Here is an 18,954-nt window from a genome sequence, read left to right as displayed (position 1 = left end):
TTCAGTGTTTGATGTGACACTTTTTGGATTTTTTCATATCCTAAATAATTCAGTGTGTGGGTGTGTATTTGACTATGTTGTATGTTGTTTTAACCACTGTTAACAGAATGCAAGTATACAGAAATTCACCAAAGTTGTAGAAAGTCATGCTTAACTCTGCCTAAATTAAATTACTTAAAATTGGATTTAAGCATTTCTGCCCTATATACACACATAGACACTCAGTAACAACACCAAAGTCCCCGTCTCCACTGCTGCCTATCAGGATAAGGCTTGGGATGGACAGATGATGGGTCATGTAGGCGTCCATCTCTTATCCTCTTGTGAAAATACCGGATTAACTCCAAATGCAGACTCATGTTTTAGCAGTAGTGTAATCCTGATGGGGGTTGGATCTGTGAACAGGATGAGCTTCCAACCAATGACATGCTTGGCAGTGCTGTGTGCAACCATTCATCTTTTCTAGGCAATCGTCACTTTGTCCTCTTTATATTTGATTGAAGATCATGAAAAAAGCCTTGTGACCATGTATTTGGCCAGTTCCCCGCAAAGTAATCAATATACACAGCAGCTGGTTTGTATCAAAAACATTTTTTCTTAAATTGTACTCATACATTTGAGCTCAATCCATGGTTAAATCTATTGAAATGACCATATTCCACTGTGACAATAAGGAATAAGTGAGTCAGCATTAATAGCATGCTGTTAAAGTGTTGAGAGGTTCATTTAAAAAAAGAATATTGTGCTGTATCTTGATAGTTATAGAGAAAGAGAAGAGAATTTTGCATGATGCATAACACAGCAGTTAAACTTGAGCAGCATGCATGTGAAATGCTGGAGAGAGGTGTCTGAACCCTGCCCGGCCCCAGATAAGCAGCAGAAAAGGGATAGATGGCTGGATTAACATAGAATTATCCTGACTTCAATTATAATACACCTTTTAAAATTAAACTAGTCTTCTAATACCCAGTCTTCATATCATATCACGCAGAAATGTGCTCTACTTGTTTAAGCTCCACTTTATCCAGCCTACCGTTAACATTATTTAAAGTGTTGCAAGTATAAAAGATGATGACACTGATTTTTGTTAATAAGTTGGCAGCACTATTTGCAACAACCTTCGTAAGGTTTTGGCCAGTTAGTGTAACTGTTGTTGTATTTAGAGGTTATCCATGCTCTATTACAAAATGTTAACGTGGACGATCAGTGATATCTTTTTTTTCTTATCTTAATACAGTAGAGCCCTTTTGTGAATCTCTATGCAAATACACTGAATGACTTTTAAAACAAGCCTATTAAAAAGAAAAATAATCTTTGATCAACAATGTTGTAATAAATACACAGATACTGTAAGTGTTTGCAATGGGTTTTGCCTGAGCAATGCAGCCTCATATTTTGTCCAGTATGTACTAGCTCATGGATGAAAAAAATGTTTTTGTAACTTTGTATAACAGTAACTGTGTATTGTTGCTGATGTTTGATGGTACAGTGAGAGTAACTGAAATCTTGATTTGAATTCCTTACAGTATCCATGAAAAGAAATAGTTCTGAGATTGTAGCAACCTAGAAAGTAAAGGTGTCAGTAAATCGTATGGTTTTGGGTTTATATGTTTGTTTGACTGAAGGATCCCCGTAGTTGATTGTTGTGTACTTTGGTCTCTGTTTTGGATTGACTCTCTCAGGTTGAATCTTTGGTAATGTTACAGCAGACGTCTCGCTGTCTTCAAATGTAACCTTATTTGAACTTGCTTCGGAAAGTCTAAAACTTTGCGGCACACTAGTATCTTTAATGTCTATTGATGTTAGTTCTTCTCTTCCCTCCTTGGCCTCCCTGTCTTTTTCATGTGGTTTGCCATCTGTCGGTTTCTTTGTTGTTGTTAAAAGAGTTTGTGCCTTCTTGTTATTAGGAGGACATAGGTCAATTCCCATTGTCACTAATCCAGTGTTAAAAGCAGTCGTAGATGTATCAGAGTGTGGCGGTGGCAGTGCAATCAAATGAGTTATAGTGTCTGGGTGCGGTGCTGATTGAGGGGAAGAGTCAGTCTCATCATTGGCATCTTGTTCAAATCTGCAAACACACGGGATGACGTACTTGGGCAACCTTGTTTGGATGGTCACAGCTTTGGTTGGATCTTCCGCTGCTCCGTTCTCCAAGGGGTCGCGGCCTGTATGTGTAGAAAGTCCCTCAATGTTGGGCTTCGAAGGGCATTTCCCTTCAGTTGGTGCAGTGGACGGTTCACTTGTGCTTGCGTATTGTAGGGCTCTATGAGGAACTTCTGTCTTCAAGTTAGGTATCATTTCCAAGTTTGAACTTTCTGATGGTTCCAGAGAATATAGTTTAGGAGAGGAATCTACACATGTGGACCACACTGGAGAGCAGGTCACGATGGTCGCCACATGCCACTTCAGTTGGGCTTCTAACTGTGGAAAAAGCCTGTAAGGCTCTGGGAGTGACCTCTCAGTGACAGATGTTAAACAGACTAGCTCTAGATGTGCATATTTTAACTTGCTGGTGATACTAGTTTCTTCTACTGTAGCCTGAATTTCATCATATTTCCCTGACCTCCCACCCTTAACATCATTATCACAAGTTTGATCTTTTATATGGTTTAATGAGCAATGGCCTTTAGAGTTTTGATCTGAATGACGGTCCCCCGTTTGCCTCATTTGCTCTGCTTTCAAATGATTTCTTTCTTCCAGGTTTAGTTTTGATAATACATCTACTGCCTGCTCTGGTTTTTGTTCTTGCACATGTGTTTGATTTCCTCTCAACTGCTCTGCAACAGATTTACTTTTCATTTCCTCGTGTTGGTTTTGTTTGTGAACACTTTGATCCAGCGCCTGTTGGTGCCATCTTTCATGACAGGCTACCCTCTGTTTTATACTACTTGTCACCTTGACTCCTCCAGAAGGCTTTTCATGTGAACATTTCAAGTCCCGCCCTTTACATACAGTAGCCATAGTCTCAAACCTCTCCATCAAGGAAGATAGGAGGATCCCTTTTCCAACAACTCTTGGTTTGATTGCCTGTTTATTCAGCATGTTCTTGCCCTTTTCTTTTTGTTCAGCCACAGCAAACTTTGCTACAATATCTTGCACACTGCCCCCTGTCTTTAGTCCTTGTTCTCTTCTAGTCCGGCCCTTCTTGTGAATGTCGTGCTCACTGTCTTGGCAGTGGTTCACTTTACCTGCCACTCCTTTGCTGGAGGACAGAGTACCTACCTCCCTTTGGTGGATGATGGGAGGTTTGGGTGTGGACCGTATGAATTTGGATTGAAGGAGTTGAAATGTGGTAAGACGCCGTTGTATTAAGCCTCCCACTTTTTTATCTCCTCCATACCTGCTTGGCAATCTGTCTTTTTGTGGATCTGACGAGCATTTTTCAAGGATCTTGAAACTGGTCATTTTATGTTCTTCAGGGAGCTGAACAATAGTGCAATTTGTATGAAGTTGGGTCTGCTTCACTGAAGCCTCAACTCTCTGATCAGGCCAATCTGTGCACCTTTCAACTACAATATCTAACCCTGGGGTCTCCGGGTTTCTGTTTCTGGTGGTCCACTTGGGTAGATCCTGTGTTAGGTAATGCAGGAGACTCTCCAGAATCCCTCGGAGCACAGGATGGCAGTTGCGGTCTCTAATCAACTTCCTCAACTTACTGGCATCAGGGCTGATACCGGTTCTCCAAGAATCTGGTCTATGGAGAATAGAGGACATGCAAAATTTAATCCCTGTAGCCATCTGCAGCTAAACATACCTGAATAGTTATGGATATTGACAACAGAGTTGAATGATAATTGGCAAATTAGTACATTTACTATTGTATGAAAATAGTGGCTGTGCTGGATGTATAATTGTTAGAATTGTAAATATTGTTTGGATAAGTTGTACCCTAACCCTGAAGTAACCTTTTCAAAGTGTTCACTATTTTGAGTATGTAGTTAAATAAAGGTGTCTAGACAGAGTTTACCGTACAGAATGGAATAATGGCACTACACAATCTTGCCAGTTTCTGTACTACTTAATAAAAATGCATAAAAAAATAAATAAACAGCTCTTTCACTGGATATACTGTAACTCATCCCACTCCTGCAGCAAAGCAGAGGAGATACAATGTTCAGACTTGAAGAGTGCTCCAGCCGTGTGAACTTGTTATAGGTGATTAGTGCGGGGGATTGTAGAGGAGGGTTGTGTAGCAAGACAATGAAATCTGGTAGGAAATTAAGACAAGGAGACAAGCTGCTCTTTAAAATAAATGTTGTAGTTAAGCTAAAGAGAGACAGGCACTTCATGCATTATAGTATATATATCTGAGTCCATTTTAATGTCTATATCATGTTAATATTCACCATGTAATGGTGCTTTTACAATTAGCACAGTAATACCTGATAAGAGCATCACAGTGCAAATAATTATTGATCACGGTAGAAGATATAACGATTACTATTCCACAACTCAATATTGTTATGCATAAAGGAAAAATTATTTTAAAATGTCCACCACGTTACATGCATTAAAACACCAAGATGTATATTAAAAAATATTGAAACTTACTGTGGAGAGAGGAGTATCTTAAAGTCAGTAAGGCTTTCATCAAGTTTGCGCAATGTGTTGAAGAACATAACCATGCACTTCATGTTAATACAGTTTAGCTTTAGAAAAGGAAAAGGTCATAGAAGGAAATTATCTTTTGTTAGTTCATTTTGAGAATTTAACTAATTTAGCAGAAGAGTTTTTTATTGCCCCACAGTTCTGTCATTTAATATTAGGTGGAGACAGGCTGTTCTTTCCTGTGATCGACAAAACATGAAATGTACAGTATGCAAACTGATTGCAGATGTAGCTCTAGAGAGATGATCTCACAAGACAAGTGACATGACAGACAAAGGCTGAACTCAGTACCCTAAATGGTCTCCCTTTTGATGTTCCTCTGCCTCACACCTACAGTGGCAGTTGCTTCAACATGTCCAAATCAAGACAGATAGGCATAGACAAATCAAGGACAGGAGGGCAAGATAGGCAAGGAGGGGACCAAGAGCGACTAGAGGGCAGTGTGGGACAAAGGGAAGCAGTTGACATGTGCAGTTCCTCTGATAGCCAGTAGGGTTCGGACCATTGAAGAGCAGGATTACTTGTCTATGCACCTCTCTGCAGATGCTGATTTGTAAAGCTTTTCTCCCAGCTCTTCCAGACGCTCTCTTTTGTCCAAATCCTGGTACAGGCCTGGGGGAACCTGACTCAAGCCATGCATGAGGCCATAAAGGCAACCTGCGATCAGGCCTGTGGCTTCACTCTCACCTAAAACGAAACAAAAAACAGAGCATTTTCAGTGAGTCACAGTGAGCAGACAGTGTTTTATCTGTTTGTGATTTAAAATGTCTTCTCACCTCCATGGAACATGGCTCTTTTACACAGTTCAGCCCAGTCACTCCCTGCTGCCAGAAGGGCATCGTAGGCTATCATGGGGGCATCATGACCTCTGCGTCCTGCACGGCCCTCTGAGCTCCAGCGCTTATACAGCTGTATGGGCGAGGACAGAGTAACAGCAGCACACAGTTCTTGTTAGGGGTTGTGTTTGGTGTACTTATTTTTGGTGTGTGACAGAGAGGCAGGATTTACCTTGTCTGTCTCCTCAGCGTCATAGCGGTCAGGGAACGAAGGTTTGTTCTGTCCTTCCTTGTCTATCTCTCTCTCTTCCAGGTAAAACTGCCACTTGGCCTCAAAGTAGAACCAGTTTTCCTGATACTCTGCATATGAATGCACAATCGCACACATTACTGGTATCATCTGATAGTCATGCTCTCTCGGACACGTGCGTACATACTGAACTCAGAAACTTTATATTCTGACAAACATACATTTTACTCTTTATACTCTTTTTGTACATAGAAGCTTCAGTTGACCTGGAATAGTCAACCAAGCTGTAAAACCATGTGCCCCTCACTAACGCAAACAGAAGCACAGTCTAACCTGACATGTGTCGTATGGTCTTCCTGCAGAACTCCTCAGCCCGAGGGATGACTTTCATGAGCTCGCGGCCCCAAGTCACAAGAGGTTTCCCCTGGATCGCATAGGATGCAAACAGTGCCGTTGTCAGGGAGCCTAGGAAGCCTGAAGCCAAGAGTGACACCACAACTACACCAATTGTGTCTACTGACAACTCAAACTCACCTTAAGCAAGTATTAAATCAATGTTGTAATGTAATTAAAGATGCCTAACAGTTTATCAGCAGCACAATCGTCAGCCTGTAGTTTAATCAGATTTGTTTGGATAGGTTAAAAACTGGCAACATTGTCACCTGTGGGGTGGTTGTGGGTCATTCTGCCAATCTCAATGCTGACCTCCACCAGGCTGTCTAGTCTCTCCGGTTGCCAATATCTCATACCCACACACATGGCCTTGGCAGCTGCCCCGAATCCGGACCCTGGACATAGACACATGTGCACACATTTTCATATACTGTTGTTGTTGAAAAAAAACAACAACAACAATATCCAGAATCTCCATTGACCTTTTTCATTGAAGGGTGTATGCCAGGCGAGCAGGAAGTTGTGAGGTTTGAGGTGAACACAGCCCTCCACTGTAGCAGGATCAGGGGCTCTGCCCTGGAGAGACACCATGGCTTCAACATAGAGACGCACCAGCTCCCGGTACAGATCCTCCAGACACCAGTAATCTACACACACACACACACACACACACACACACACACACACACACACACACACACACACACACACACACACACACACACACACACACACACACACAGTGACTACGAGTCATCATTGGCATGCAAGGCGAGATGAGTGGTCTAAGCGGTGGGCTAAGTTTAGCCTCAGCCTGCCACACCACAGATTAGGACCAGCATGCCATCGCAGCGAGTTGAGTCACTTCCACACACAATGAGGTCAACTGGGATCCACGAGCAGAGCCCACAGGCATCCTGCTAGAATTTGTTTGTGTGTAATATATATGTGTGTGTGTGTGTGTGTGTGTGTGTCTGAGAGAGAGAGAGAGAGACACTATGTTGACAAAGAAGCATCACCTCTAATTTAGTTATCAAGGATTTTGATGAAAGACAGGAATGTTCACCCTCTTCGCTGGACAATGGTTCAGATTCTGTTAAAAAATAGTCCTTCTGGTTTAAGTTCTCAATGCTCTGCTTCAGATAAAAATGGATAACAGTATTTTTGCTAAAACATTTGCTTTTACACACTGTAATTCTGTGTGTTGGTAAAAAGATTGACAAAGCAAACACTCACATTCATAAAATCCATTCCACCGCATACGTTTTTATTGGCGTGTGTGTGTGTGTGTGTGTTTGTGTGTGTGTGTGTGTGTGTGTGTGTAGGCATGCTGGATTGTGGCTAAATACGGCTTCCTAATCTCAATAGATGTCATCACCATTTCACAGGACTGCTGTCATTGGCTTTGAACCCCATCTGCAGCCAAACATGATACCGGCAGATTATGGAGGAGTCTGGTCTGACCAGCTATTGTTCAGTAAAGGAGAGCTGAGGATCAGCTTTTCCAAAGTAGTCTATTTTGGACTTTTCTGTCCTGGCAACTCTTGAGGGATGACATTTGAGTGATTTGAAGTTAGGCTTCTACTGAGATTTTGATCTATGGATTATGGTATGTCAGCAGGAGATATTCTGCCAGTCAATGATTAGCAGCTTCCATTGACTGTGTAGAAGAAGCTATTCTGGTCCTTCTCAATGTTGACAGGTTTGATGTTGTGTCCATATTTTAGGGACATATAAGGTTGTGTCTTTATATTATTGAACAGATAAAGAAGAAAAGGTTTCGTGTGTAGTTAGATGTCAAATTAAAGTGAATTTTGATTTGATATTTAACATTTCAAAAAAAGAGAAAGAAGGAAATTAATGTGTACTCTTGCTATGATTTCTGCTCTCCGATCTGCCTTTTAGACAATAACAAATCCTCTTTGTCATTCTTCTTGCCGTCAATCCTAAACATACCTGTTACAAGTGCTTCTGCTGTGGTGATGTGCATTAGCGTTGCATCACTCAGGGGCCAGTTATCTGGGTCCAGTTTCTGGGCCCCCAGTCCTCCCAGAGAGGCCAGTTCCTCTTGGATCTTCTTGCCTGAGGTGCATCTTTCCCAACGGCCCTTTCTGTAGCCCAAAGCATCACCAACAGCACCCAGAACCATGGCTGCCTTGAATTTCTCCATAATACTGGGCTAAAAAAAGATCTTCTCTTGAATGAAGCCGTTACAACTCTCCCGGGATTTAGTTGGCTCCTGGCACAAACAAATGCCAAAATATGAACTCGTTCCAGCTGTAGTTCTTCTTCACCACCTCAGAAGACTCGCGGTCACAGAAGAATGGAAACAGAACAGACTCTCTTGCCCCAAAACATCTTGAACAGCCTCACCAGCTCTCACAATTTCCTCAGCTTGATGTGGAGCTAGCACAGACCTCTGTCTCCACTACATAACAGCTCTACCACCTTCCCACCCTCAGAGCTCTCGTCTAGTTTCTCATCAGTTGTCTCACACACACACACAAACAAGCTTTCTTAGTACCAAGGGGGGGCGCGCGCAGGCACACACACACACACACACACACACACACACACACACATACGAAAGCATCACGTTATCAGCCACAGCTTCTTTGCGTTGGGCGGTGGGGAGTTCAGCTGTGATCAGGTGTCTCCTAAAAAGGCAATCCCCATGGCCCCAAAGCCTAAAAGCCGGATGGTGTGGAGTGGTGATGGGGGGCTGGACACATTGGAAGGGATGCTAATGTGCTGCAGTGCAAGCATGTCAGCTGGTGCTGGACCTGGTTGACATCCCACCCATCCCCACTCCACGAGCCTGCCTCCATCTTCATTGAAGCCCGACTCTTTAATCTTTACCTCACTATTTTAAAACTTCTTTATTAATCACCTCCTACCCTGACATCAGCTAATCCCCTCTCCAGTTATGTGCACTGCATCCAAGAGTTCCCCTCCCTCTCAGTTTCTTTCTTTATTTTAAACATACTCAAAGTAACAATAGACAAAGTATTACCAGAGGAGCCAATGATGATGATGATGATGATGATGATGATATGCAGCCGGAATGCAACCCAATAAGGGACTACTGTTACCAAGCTGACAGTTTACATACACTCTCAAATGCACGTGCGCACACACACAGATTTTTGGGGGTTTTATTCATTTTTTGGGGTTTTGTCAGAAAAATGATAATACTTTTTCTCTGATTAGTATTAAAGCTGTTTGCACTATAACAAAACACTGTTGCTGCTGTCGCCATCTGGTATCTGGGAGACACTGTCTTGTCCTTGCCTGGGGCACGGTGTGATGCTGAGGAAAGAACAGGCGCTCCTTAACTGAGATAACTGACGACATCGACTCTTTATTATGACTACAGAGATTTATCACATTCTACGCTGTATTACAAAAGCTGTTATAGAAAGCTTATTCGCCAGTCACTTTCTGTACTTATGCTGCGAGTGCTGTAAACTGACCCTACTTGCAAGTAAACAAAACGCTGATATAACTTCAGTGGTCTCTGTCTATCCTTTGATAATGTAATTATGAACAGTTTTGTCGGTGTAAAATAAATCCGGCTGACTCCTTGGCCTCCATTGGACATCAACAACTTCTGCATAGAGCATAGCATAGTAACACAAATAGTAACACAAATGGCTATTCATCTTTTCCACATTATTCCAAGGAAGTTCTAAATAAAAACTAAACAAATGAGTTTCTAATGTTCTTGTTTTACATAAGCAAAGAGTTTTGTTTGATGAAATTAATAACGCAGGTTGTCACACTGGAGATCAAGTTGTATATTTTAGCTGCGATATTTCATTAGCACATTTGACATGTTGTAATTCATATTGAGTTCAGAAAAATATTACTATTGGGATACTGATTTCAGCACAACACAATCATGCTGACCAGCATTCAATATCTTCATTTCGGACAACAAAACAACCATTTGTGAACTAACTGCTGTACTTGGTAGACAGAGGTACATCTCTTACAAGTCTGTTAAAAACATGCTTTATTGACAACTTGCTTAAGAAAACAATGTACGGTATGCCTCTGTGACAAAACATAATATTCTGTAAATAAAATGGCTTCAGAAAGCATTCAGACCTTCCCTTCTTGCACGCTTAGTTTTTTTTGTGTGTGTGTGTTATAAATGGATAAAAATGGCATTTTTGCCAATCAATCTACACTCTGTTACGACAAAGAGAAAATGTATTAAAAAAAACAAAAACTGAAATCTCTCAATAAGTTTTCAGAACCTTGATTCAGTACTTTGTACTTTTGCCCTTTTGGCAGCAATTTGAGCTTTGAGTCTTCTTGGGTAAGTCTCTACAAGCTTTGCACTCCTGAAGTTCATCCTATTCTTCCTGGCAGATCCTTTCCAGCTCCATCAGATTGGATGGGAAATTGCCATTTTCAGGTCTCTCCACAGACGTTCTATGCCACGACTATTGAGTGTAGATTGTCGGGGAAAAATTGTATCCATTTAAAATTCCATCTAATGAAATGTGTAAAAAGTGAAGGGGTCTGAAAATTTTCTGAAGCCACTGTACCTTTTTTCTTGCTGGCAAAAATAATACTATTTTGACAAGAACAATCTGCATGACTTAAAAGAGTTGACCACACATTTGACAAATAAAAACGTACCAAATGGACCACATTATCAAACAGAATACTGATAGATGTCACATTTTCTTGCTCCTGAACCACACATGTCAGATAATAAAGTCAACAACAATCAACTGGGAAACGTTTTCACATCATCTCGCTGTCTTGACTGTGATAGGTTTGTGCACTGACTTTGACGGTCAGAAAGTTATATGGGATATTTAATTCCACCAATAACACATATCCAACTTGCCAGGTTACAAAGATGAACAATATGGCACATTTACCTGCTGCTACAGTGACTGTTTTACAGTCACGATTAAGCTGTTTTTTTGCCACTCATCTGCATTCAATCTAAGACTGAAATAATAAATTCCCATACTGATCTACGTTATGCACACTACCATAGTTTATGACTGACCTCGGTTTACATAAATATGAGAACTTAAACAGAAGTTTGTCAACTTAAGGAAAAAAAGGCAAATATTTCCCCTGTAGTTGGAGGAGAAATTTCATCTGGGGAAATAATCCATCCTTATTTCAACACATGGCAAAGGTTTTGTCATTATGACAACAATTGGCAAAACAAGATAGCACAGTTAGATGGCAAATACTGATGTAAGTGCAGGAAGCCACCTGCTGCTCACTGTGACTGGGAGAGGACGACTGGTACCTCAGCTATACCTTCTGTCAAACTCTTTAGCTGAGAAAGGGGGATGCTTTTAGTGTTTATAATTACACTTATAGAGCAACACTAAATCTTGTATGGAGGAAAAGCATTGCACCCCTAGATGGCAGCGCAACCATTGTTCTCAAAGTGACCTGTTTTTCTGTGTGGTAGTTCTACGGTACTTGCACTACAGTCGCTAAATCATGAAAAGCAACAGACTAAAACTTCAAACAGTGTAAACAAACAGTTAAATCTAAGCTGGGATGTAGATGTTCATACATTAAAATGTCTATGTCAGTGAACCCACAGTAAACTGAATAGCTCTGTAGCTGTATGCAGTGCTAACTGATAAAGAAAACCTACAACAGAAAAAGTGTGAATCAGTGCAGTTTGCAAAGTTGATATATCACCTGCATAAAAGAAACAGTCAATGTGTCAGTTTCTTTGTGAAATGAGGATCCTAAATGCTTCTTATGTATTACTCATGATTATACATGTCAACCTGTCAGATAAACATTTTTGCTCCTCTAAAAGTTAAATCTATTATTTTTTTCCTTTCCTATTGATATAGCATTTTACAACTGTAACAAATGTGATTCTGCTGGTGCTGAGCCTGAAAAGCATGCTTCTCTTTCTAATTGTGTGAATTCAAAATGTGGATCTGAATTCTTTCACTGTCAGTTAAAGTGATCATAATTTGTAATCATAATAAAACCAAATGAGCTACAATTAACATTGTATTGTAAAAGAGGCAATATGTTTACCCCCCCACGACACACACACACACACACACACACACACACACACACACACACACACACACACACACACACACACACACACACACACACACACACACACACACACACACACACACACACACACACACACTCTCTCTCTCTCTGCTCTCAGTGTGATTGTTAGAGAGCTACACATTCGCAATCTCAGTGAAAATAATGTACTTTCCCCCCCTCCTCAACATCCATGGCCCTGCTTCTAGCTGACAAAAACATGCAGATTGGAACATACTGTTCCATTCACAATTGACAATGTAAGATGCCACATCCTACTGCATCTATAACTTTATCCTCTGCGTGTGCTGAAGGTTCACCGTTACTGTCCCTCCTCACTGTGCCGAGGGTGCAGGTTAGTGAGCCAAGTCCGCAGCAGCAGTTCAAAGCCCCATCCATTGGTGATTTGCCCATGAGTGACGAGTTTTAGGATACCCATCATTTCAATATCGCAATTCCAAAGTCTGTCCTTGCCAAAAAAACAAAAACAAACATTCTCTCTCCTGTTGATTCTCCTCCTGCTTTCCTCAAGGCATCTTAATGCAGTTGGAAGAACAATCTGAAGGACAAGCTGCAAACAGGCTTATTAAGAGGTACTCTCTTTTTTTGGCTCATTTGTATAAAAATCCTCATTAAAAAAAAAAAAAAAAGAAAAGAAAACTGGGAGAAACACAAACTCCATTTGCTGCATGAATCCGAGACAAACACTATGTCATGTTGCGCTTACTCGTCACAATCGGCCGAGCAAACTCCACAAAGTCATCTATGAGGACAGGCCATGCCCCTGAGGAGAGAGGAAAAAAAAAAAAAACACTGAATATTAATCAATGTAATCTATTACAATAACGACTTAGTGGACCGGTTCATCAAGTGGCATTAACATACAGATCACTTTAATGCAAGTTATAAGGCATTACTCTGATGTAGCCGTAGTCAGTTAATCAGGATGATTGACTGAATTATCAGAAATACAACTGTATGTGATCACAGAGTGTTTGTCTTTCATTGTGGAATTAACCCCTGAAATGTAAACACATTATTGTATTCTGCTTTCATAACCTCACCTTCCTCATCGTAGTTTGACATGTCGTCTGCAATCATATTGCCGAAGTCCAGAAGGAGGTTCCAGGTGTCCTTGGGAATTGAGCGTTTGTGATGTTCCTGAATGCAGCACAGTAACAGGAAAAGAGTGGGAGAATTTCCTGTGCATTAAAAGTCAATTCAACAGTCTGGAAATAAACACTACCTTTGTGAAACTTAAGTTATTGTTGTCGGCAATGTGTCAAAGATGGCTGCTGTTTGTAGTGTTGCTGTATTTGACTGTATCCTATCAGAGTGTTTCTAATAGTTTTGCTTCCCAGGATATGCCGAAAATTAGGAAACATTGGAAATGTATGTTATTTGTGGTTTGTAATACCCTGCTGACACAAGATTTGCTCTCTCACCAGCAGGAAGCAGTTCCAGAGATCCAAAAACTTGAAGCGACCTGTGAGAACTAGATTCCAGTAAGCAACAGCCATCTCAAGGTCTAGGACACAAAGTAGAGATTTTCAACTTCTTATAATATAATTTTTTTTAATGAAATAAGGACCTGAAAGTGACAAGATTTACTTTTTCTACAAGTTCTTGTGTTCTACATGTTTAGTTCTAATGCTTACCTAAACCTTTCTGGCCGGGGTTCTTGGCGAAATTGAAGGTAAACTGGTAGAAGTCTTTGAACTTCCCTGTGTCTTTTAGCTCCTGCTCTAGTCTGGGAAGGATCGCCTTGAGTTTTTCAGGACTGTCACAGCTAGAGGAGACATTAAGAAAATAACAAATCCTGTTATTACGAGTAGTGGCGAACTGCACACAGCGACTGGTAGGTTTCTGACCATATAAGTTGTTGTAGGACTCACTTTTAACAGAATAGGTCATTCAATATTTGTCCTCATACAAAACAAGACAGTTTCACAAACAACTTTCACAACGTCTTACTATTTCCAAATAACGAAGTGTAGAGAATACAGTGGGCATCAAATAGATTTCAGTATCACTGTTGCTCACCCTAGCTCAGCCATGCCATCCAGGAACTCTTTCCTGCTGAACTCGCACTGGGTGGCCGCTCTGAACTTCCATGCCACCACAAGTATGCTCATGCTAGCTGGGTCCAGCGTCAGGTCATCACAGAACTGCTGGATCCCATCAATGCCTATCTTGTTCTCATCCTGGGGGTCTGCACAGACAGATGAGAAGAGTGAGCAAAACAGTGCCAAAACAGTGTAACAGACAAGACAAGCAAACTATGCTAAAATTGACTTTGAAACTAATTGACTTTGAAACTCTTGCCTTTGTATCTGTTGTAGAGCTGGTCCAGCTTCTTGCGGTCCACTGAGGTTTTCATGGATTCTTTGTAGTAGAGGTCTGGATTCTGGAAGTAGTTGTCGGTGGCGACTTCTAGTTTCCAGTCATTCTGCGTCAGGCAGTATACGGCTGTCCTCTCCCCGGCCTGTGTGAAGGACATGAACTGCCGAACCTTGTCCTTCTGCGATGACTTCAACTTGTGCTGTAAAACAAGCAGGCACAAAAGGCAAATGCAAAGCTGGAGTCACCTGTTAGGGCCTATTAAGCCCACACACATATTCCCCCTAAGCCATTTTACTCAGAAACCACCTGGTATCAGAATACAACATGTGCACATTTGTTAAGAATATGTACCATGGAAGTAGGGATTGACCGATAAGATTTTTTTTCCATCAGCCTTAGCCGATGACCGATATGGGCTGCCGATTTTCTTGAGCCGATATTTGGAGCCGATACTGCTTCTGCTCCCTCAATTTACATCATAAAAATGTAAACCCTGCCACACTGGATTTGTTTTTAGAATCTGCTCTGTCATTTCTTAAAAAATAATAAACAAAAACACAGATCAGTGTCACTTCTGCAGTCATTTTACATTCATATCACCCAAATTATGTGTGCAATGTGCATCATATGGATGGGTGCACTGCATATGGTTAACTGTGCAGGGGTAAAAGGCTTTCATCAACATCTACAACACAGCCTTGATGATGCATTGCTTGCGGACATATTATAAGACAGATATAATCAGGTCATCACAAAATGTCCTTTGTCAACACATTTAAATAATTAAGAAAACAATAAACCTGAAAAGTAGCCATTGAAATAAAGTGCTTGATTTGTAATTTAAGACTGCCACGGTGCTGGAAGCCTGCCAGGCTTTCAGCAGTGCATGGTCTGCACGTGAACTGCAGCGTCTCCAGCAACACAGAGCTGCCTGTGGACGCCTGTCTGTAAATAATGCCGGGAAAAAACTATCACCGAACGCATCAGCCGCTTATTATCAAAATTATCACAAAATAATTGCTACACCCACATCCTGGGGCCTTCAGAACCCCTGAGGGTCTGGACCCCTGGGACAGGTGGTAATCCAGTATTGGGATGAAGAGAGATGCATGTGGAGAGGCTACACATAAACATTTACACAGCCTAAACTTTCTGAACATTTAAATAAGAGTCCAAGGATTTGATTTCCATTCAAACCTCCTAGCTGGAAACTAGTTTCTGTACTTAATCTGTCACTTTACACAAACACAGTTGGAAGTGGATTGTACTCAAATTACACGTGCCATGACTATAAAACCTGGTAATTTAGAAAGTCAGTCTCATACCATGCGTGCAACAGCTACATATTAGTATAAGTGCATTACGGGAAACGACAGTGACACTTCCAAATGCATCAGCACAAGGTTCCGTTAGTTTACAAAAAATACCTTCCCGTGTTTATTTAATCAATACGGTCATCGGGAGGATTGCACGTTTTGCAGAACTGCAGACCTGACCCACCCGATGATCAAACAGCAAATTCACCGTGACAGCCAGGCCAGTGTTTGGTGACCTAGTTTCCCTAGGAAAGGGGACGTTTGATCCTGCAGGCTCTCTCCAGACCCGGGGCAGCACCACAAGCGAGGCGAGTTACCAAAAAGGGAAAGGTACGTGCGGCAAGTGTCCGATCTTAAAATACCAACAACTGACCTTCCATTTCCCTCATATTCCCGACACATATCACCCCAATGCGACACTTGGCTGAGGACACCCCGATGCCCGTATCGGTGTGTCCCCTTAATAGTAGTGACAGCCGTTATCGGTTTTTGGACTTGTTTAACTGAGCTAAAGAATTGCCCCGGTTTCTCATTTTTAATCTTACCTACCATTTTACCATACGCTGTTTTGGCCCACTTGATATCCAATTACCCTTGGTGCGCATGCGCAACAAGAACTGCGCTACTGTAGGGGCAATTGGTTTCATGGGATATGTAGTTCTCTAGCACTGCGATCCCAGAGGCCCTGAGTTTTAAACACCTTCAGCTTATGTCTTTCACTCTTACTGTTTCGACAAAATATGTATTTGTTAAAGTTCTTCTACGGAAATATAGTTAATGGAAATTGTCACATTATAAGTTTATATGAAACAGTCTGTTGCCACATTAATTCAATCAAATTTGTGTATGGCAGTCGATGAAACTCAACTCTGAACTGAACTTCGTATTGTTTTCTAAATCAATTGTATAGTGTTACAAGCAACCGTTAGGACAAGTCATATAGTAGATTTAACATAACCAGGGAATATCTGCCACTGTGCCGTGAGTGCACTTGACACGGTCGAGCAACAAAACATAACATCTGAAAAACTACAACTCCCATATCAAAGCTGATCAAGATGTTTCGGAAGTAATCTTAAAATGGATCAAAGTTATCGACGCGATTATTATATTAAGACAACAATGCAGCCGTTGTTCAGTTTCAGCCACGGTTTATGTTGGCGTTCTTTTGTGACACGCCTTAATGAGCTGTTCCCATAAAAGTTGCTGATATCAATGTAGCTAACGCGTTAACTTATTTAGCTAGCTAATGTTAGCTAGGTTAGCTTTAACGTTGGTGTCATGGGAGTGTGTGTGAACTCAGCTGAGTGGAGCTGGTCTGACAGCTCTGAGGAATTCGAGGACTAACTTAGCTTTACTTCCAGTTCCAGAACAGAAAGCAGGTTGACCTTTATACACATTAAAAACAGGTCCAACTTCAACTGGGATTTCATCAACAGCAGTCGCACCTACCTGGACGAAGTAACGTTAGCATCCCCCCTTTGCTAGCACGGATAATGTTACCAACGGTTGGAGGTCGAAGTAAACATTAAGTTGGTCGCCACCGGTGAACGCCTGCACCGACGCTAGCTTCAGCTATGTGGCAGGGGAGGAGGGGTGGAGGTGGTGGTGGTGCGGTACAACAGCATGATTGTTCCCTTCTTCTTCAGCTTCTCCTTCAGTCGTGGATTGGAGTTGAGAGGCAGGATAGCGCACATATTTCGCAGGTATAGTTGCAGCTTTTCTTTATTTATCTTTTAAAAAAAATGGCATGTGCTAAGTAATCTGTTTGGGACATTGAGCTAATTCACAGTGTTTCCTGAAACATCATTCATGCCTGGGTTTTCGGCTTTGTATAATGTTACTCTTGGCTGCCATAATTTATTTGATTTTCATTAGTTTCAGTAGTTTCTTTCCCATTTACATTGCATGTTTGGCATTCATCTGTTTGCATTTATACTTTTTAAACCTGCATCAGTATAGAGTAACGTCCAGGTTTTGAGTAGCCAACATTAACAACCAGTCAAAACGTCAGTGCAGATCAGTGGTGGAAAGTGATAAATGTACCTAAAACGTACTGTGCTTAACTACAGTTTTGAGTTACTTTTACTTTACATGTTACATTTCATCCCACTTTATACTTGTACTACAACAGGAATGTTGTACTTTCTACACCATTACATTTCTTTCACAGCTATACCTTTCAGATTAACCAGTGTTAAACCAGTGTTATGATCAGCTAATGAAATATGACCCATTGCTGTTGATTAATCCCCTCAATAGTGTGTGAATTGTGCTATTGATTTCTAGCATCAGTAGCAGAGTGGCTGCAGTCCAGTTGAAGGAAGGACAGAGAAGGAGTTTGGAAAGTAAACATCACTCAGCTTGACTCATGCTCACAAAGGTGCGGTTACAGCTTGGGTGTGAGTTGAATGCATTCAGTCATTAATGTGTAAGCAAGCACAGATGGTACGAGTTGGCATGCTGTTCAAGTTAAAGCGTTTTTCTTAAACTGTATGAGTTTTTAGACTTTAAATACGTCACATTAGGTGTAGGCAAAATAGAAAGCACTGCTGGAATTTATACATGCAATATGCTCAGTCAAGTCAAGAGCATATTACTGTAACACATAACTACAAGGTGCTATTAGCTACTCAAAGCGACAGGCCACAGGTGAGTATACACAGCTGTTGTTTAGGCTCTTCAGCTGTGATCAAAAGATTAATCTGTCTCTGGAGATGACACTAAAAGCACAGAGTGCACAAAGGCACAGAGTAGCTCACATAAAAATAGATTATCTCAAAATTTAAGAGAAATATTGTCACTATCTGTGCTTTTAAAGGGATGACTGGCAATTCCTGTATTTCTGTATTTTCTTTCTGGGATAAACAAATCCAATGAAAAGACCAAAACAAACAAGGTGTTAGTTCGTCTCTCTGTACTTTCCCACTTCCCTACCTTGTCTGTGGCTCTCAGCAACAAGCCCATTTGTCCCTACTGAAGACATAGACCTTTAAAAACAAATATATACTTTAATAAAAAAAAATAACAATAAAAAGCTCAAACAGAAGTATATAGTGTATTTGTTAGGGACTATTATTAAGGACTATTTCCAGCTTCTGATTTGGTGAGCTAGTGAATTATCAGGGCAGTGCATCAGCTCACCCAGTGAGGTGCAGCAGTGTGGCTCACTGATGTGTTTTTAATAGTTCTTTGG

The 18,954-nt window shown here is 41.1% G+C and overlaps 3 protein-coding genes across 10 annotated transcripts in view; 1 reads left to right on the top strand and 2 right to left on the bottom strand.

The window, feature by feature from the left end:
- Positions 1-390: 390 nt before the first annotated feature.
- Positions 391-8,561, bottom strand: adprhl1 (ADP-ribosylhydrolase like 1). Of its 2 annotated transcripts, XM_039794538.1 has the most exons (8): positions 7,984-8,561; positions 6,510-6,674; positions 6,297-6,422; positions 5,968-6,108; positions 5,617-5,744; positions 5,385-5,517; positions 5,142-5,295; positions 391-3,694 (listed from the first exon to the last, which is right to left on the bottom strand). In XM_039794538.1, the coding sequence occupies exons 1-8, from the start codon at positions 8,195-8,197 to the stop codon at positions 1,564-1,566; spliced, it is 3,192 nt and encodes a 1,063-aa protein (XP_039650472.1). In that variant the 5' UTR covers positions 8,198-8,561; the 3' UTR covers positions 391-1,563. The 2 variants fall into 2 exon arrangements, with proteins under 2 accessions (XP_039650472.1, XP_039650473.1); XM_039794539.1 differs by lacking the exon at positions 391-3,694 and having other exon boundaries at positions 4,293-5,295; positions 7,984-8,544.
- Positions 8,562-9,809: 1,248 nt separating this feature from the next.
- dcun1d2b (DCN1, defective in cullin neddylation 1, domain containing 2b) lies at positions 9,810-17,347 on the bottom strand. Of its 7 annotated transcripts, none has more exons than XM_039794550.1 (7): positions 17,211-17,347; positions 14,425-14,641; positions 14,143-14,311; positions 13,758-13,888; positions 13,545-13,627; positions 13,164-13,260; positions 9,810-12,883 (listed from the first exon to the last, which is right to left on the bottom strand). In XM_039794550.1, exons 2-7 carry the CDS (start codon positions 14,597-14,599, stop codon positions 12,807-12,809), a joined length of 732 nt encoding a protein of 243 aa, XP_039650484.1. In that variant the 5' UTR covers positions 14,600-14,641; positions 17,211-17,347; the 3' UTR covers positions 9,810-12,806. The 7 variants fall into 7 exon arrangements, with proteins under 7 accessions (XP_039650484.1, XP_039650483.1, XP_039650485.1 ...); XM_039794549.1 differs by lacking the exon at positions 17,211-17,347 and adding an exon at positions 16,308-16,495; XM_039794551.1 differs by lacking the exon at positions 17,211-17,347 and adding an exon at positions 16,304-16,328.
- Positions 17,348-17,360: 13 nt separating this feature from the next.
- The window catches only part of tmco3 (transmembrane and coiled-coil domains 3), a 20,007-nt gene continuing 18,413 nt past the window's right edge, over positions 17,361-18,954 (top strand). The window contains exons 1-2 of the mRNA XM_039796126.1: positions 17,361-17,464; positions 18,048-18,141. The gene's annotated coding sequence lies outside the window, so the exon portion shown is untranslated. The remainder of the gene's footprint in view (positions 17,465-18,047; positions 18,142-18,954) is intronic.

Source organism: Perca fluviatilis, chromosome 3 (genome assembly GCF_010015445.1).
Source record: "Perca fluviatilis chromosome 3, GENO_Pfluv_1.0, whole genome shotgun sequence".
Lineage (NCBI taxonomy): Eukaryota > Metazoa > Chordata > Actinopteri > Perciformes > Percidae > Perca > Perca fluviatilis.
Note: the sequence above shows the minus strand (reverse complement) of the source record. Positions and strands in the feature narration are given on the sequence as shown.

What these genes read in the sequence shown, in the direction of transcription:
- adprhl1 (XM_039794538.1), bottom strand. Translation starts at nt 8,197, where the DNA reads ATGGAGAAATTCAAGGCAGCCATGGTTCTGGGTGCTGTTGGTGATGCT. An exon ending in AGCAGAAGCACTTGTAACAG is followed by an intron (nt 6,675 to 7,983) that starts GTATGTTTAGGA and finishes GTGTGTGTGTAG; the next exon opens with ATTACTGGTGTCTGGAGGAT. An exon ending in GACCCACAACCACCCCACAG is followed by an intron (nt 6,109 to 6,296) that starts GTGACAATGTTG and finishes TCTTGGCTTCAG; the next exon opens with GCTTCCTAGGCTCCCTGACA.
- dcun1d2b (XM_039794548.1), bottom strand. Translation starts at nt 14,832, where the DNA reads ATGGAAAAAAAATCTTATCGGTCAATCCCTACTTCCATG. An exon ending in GATGGCATGGCTGAGCTAGG is followed by an intron (nt 13,889 to 14,142) that starts GTGAGCAACAGT and finishes TGTCTCCTCTAG; the next exon opens with CTGTGACAGTCCTGAAAAAC. An exon ending in TCTGGAACTGCTTCCTGCTG is followed by an intron (nt 13,261 to 13,544) that starts GTGAGAGAGCAA and finishes TGCTGCATTCAG; the next exon opens with GAACATCACAAACGCTCAAT.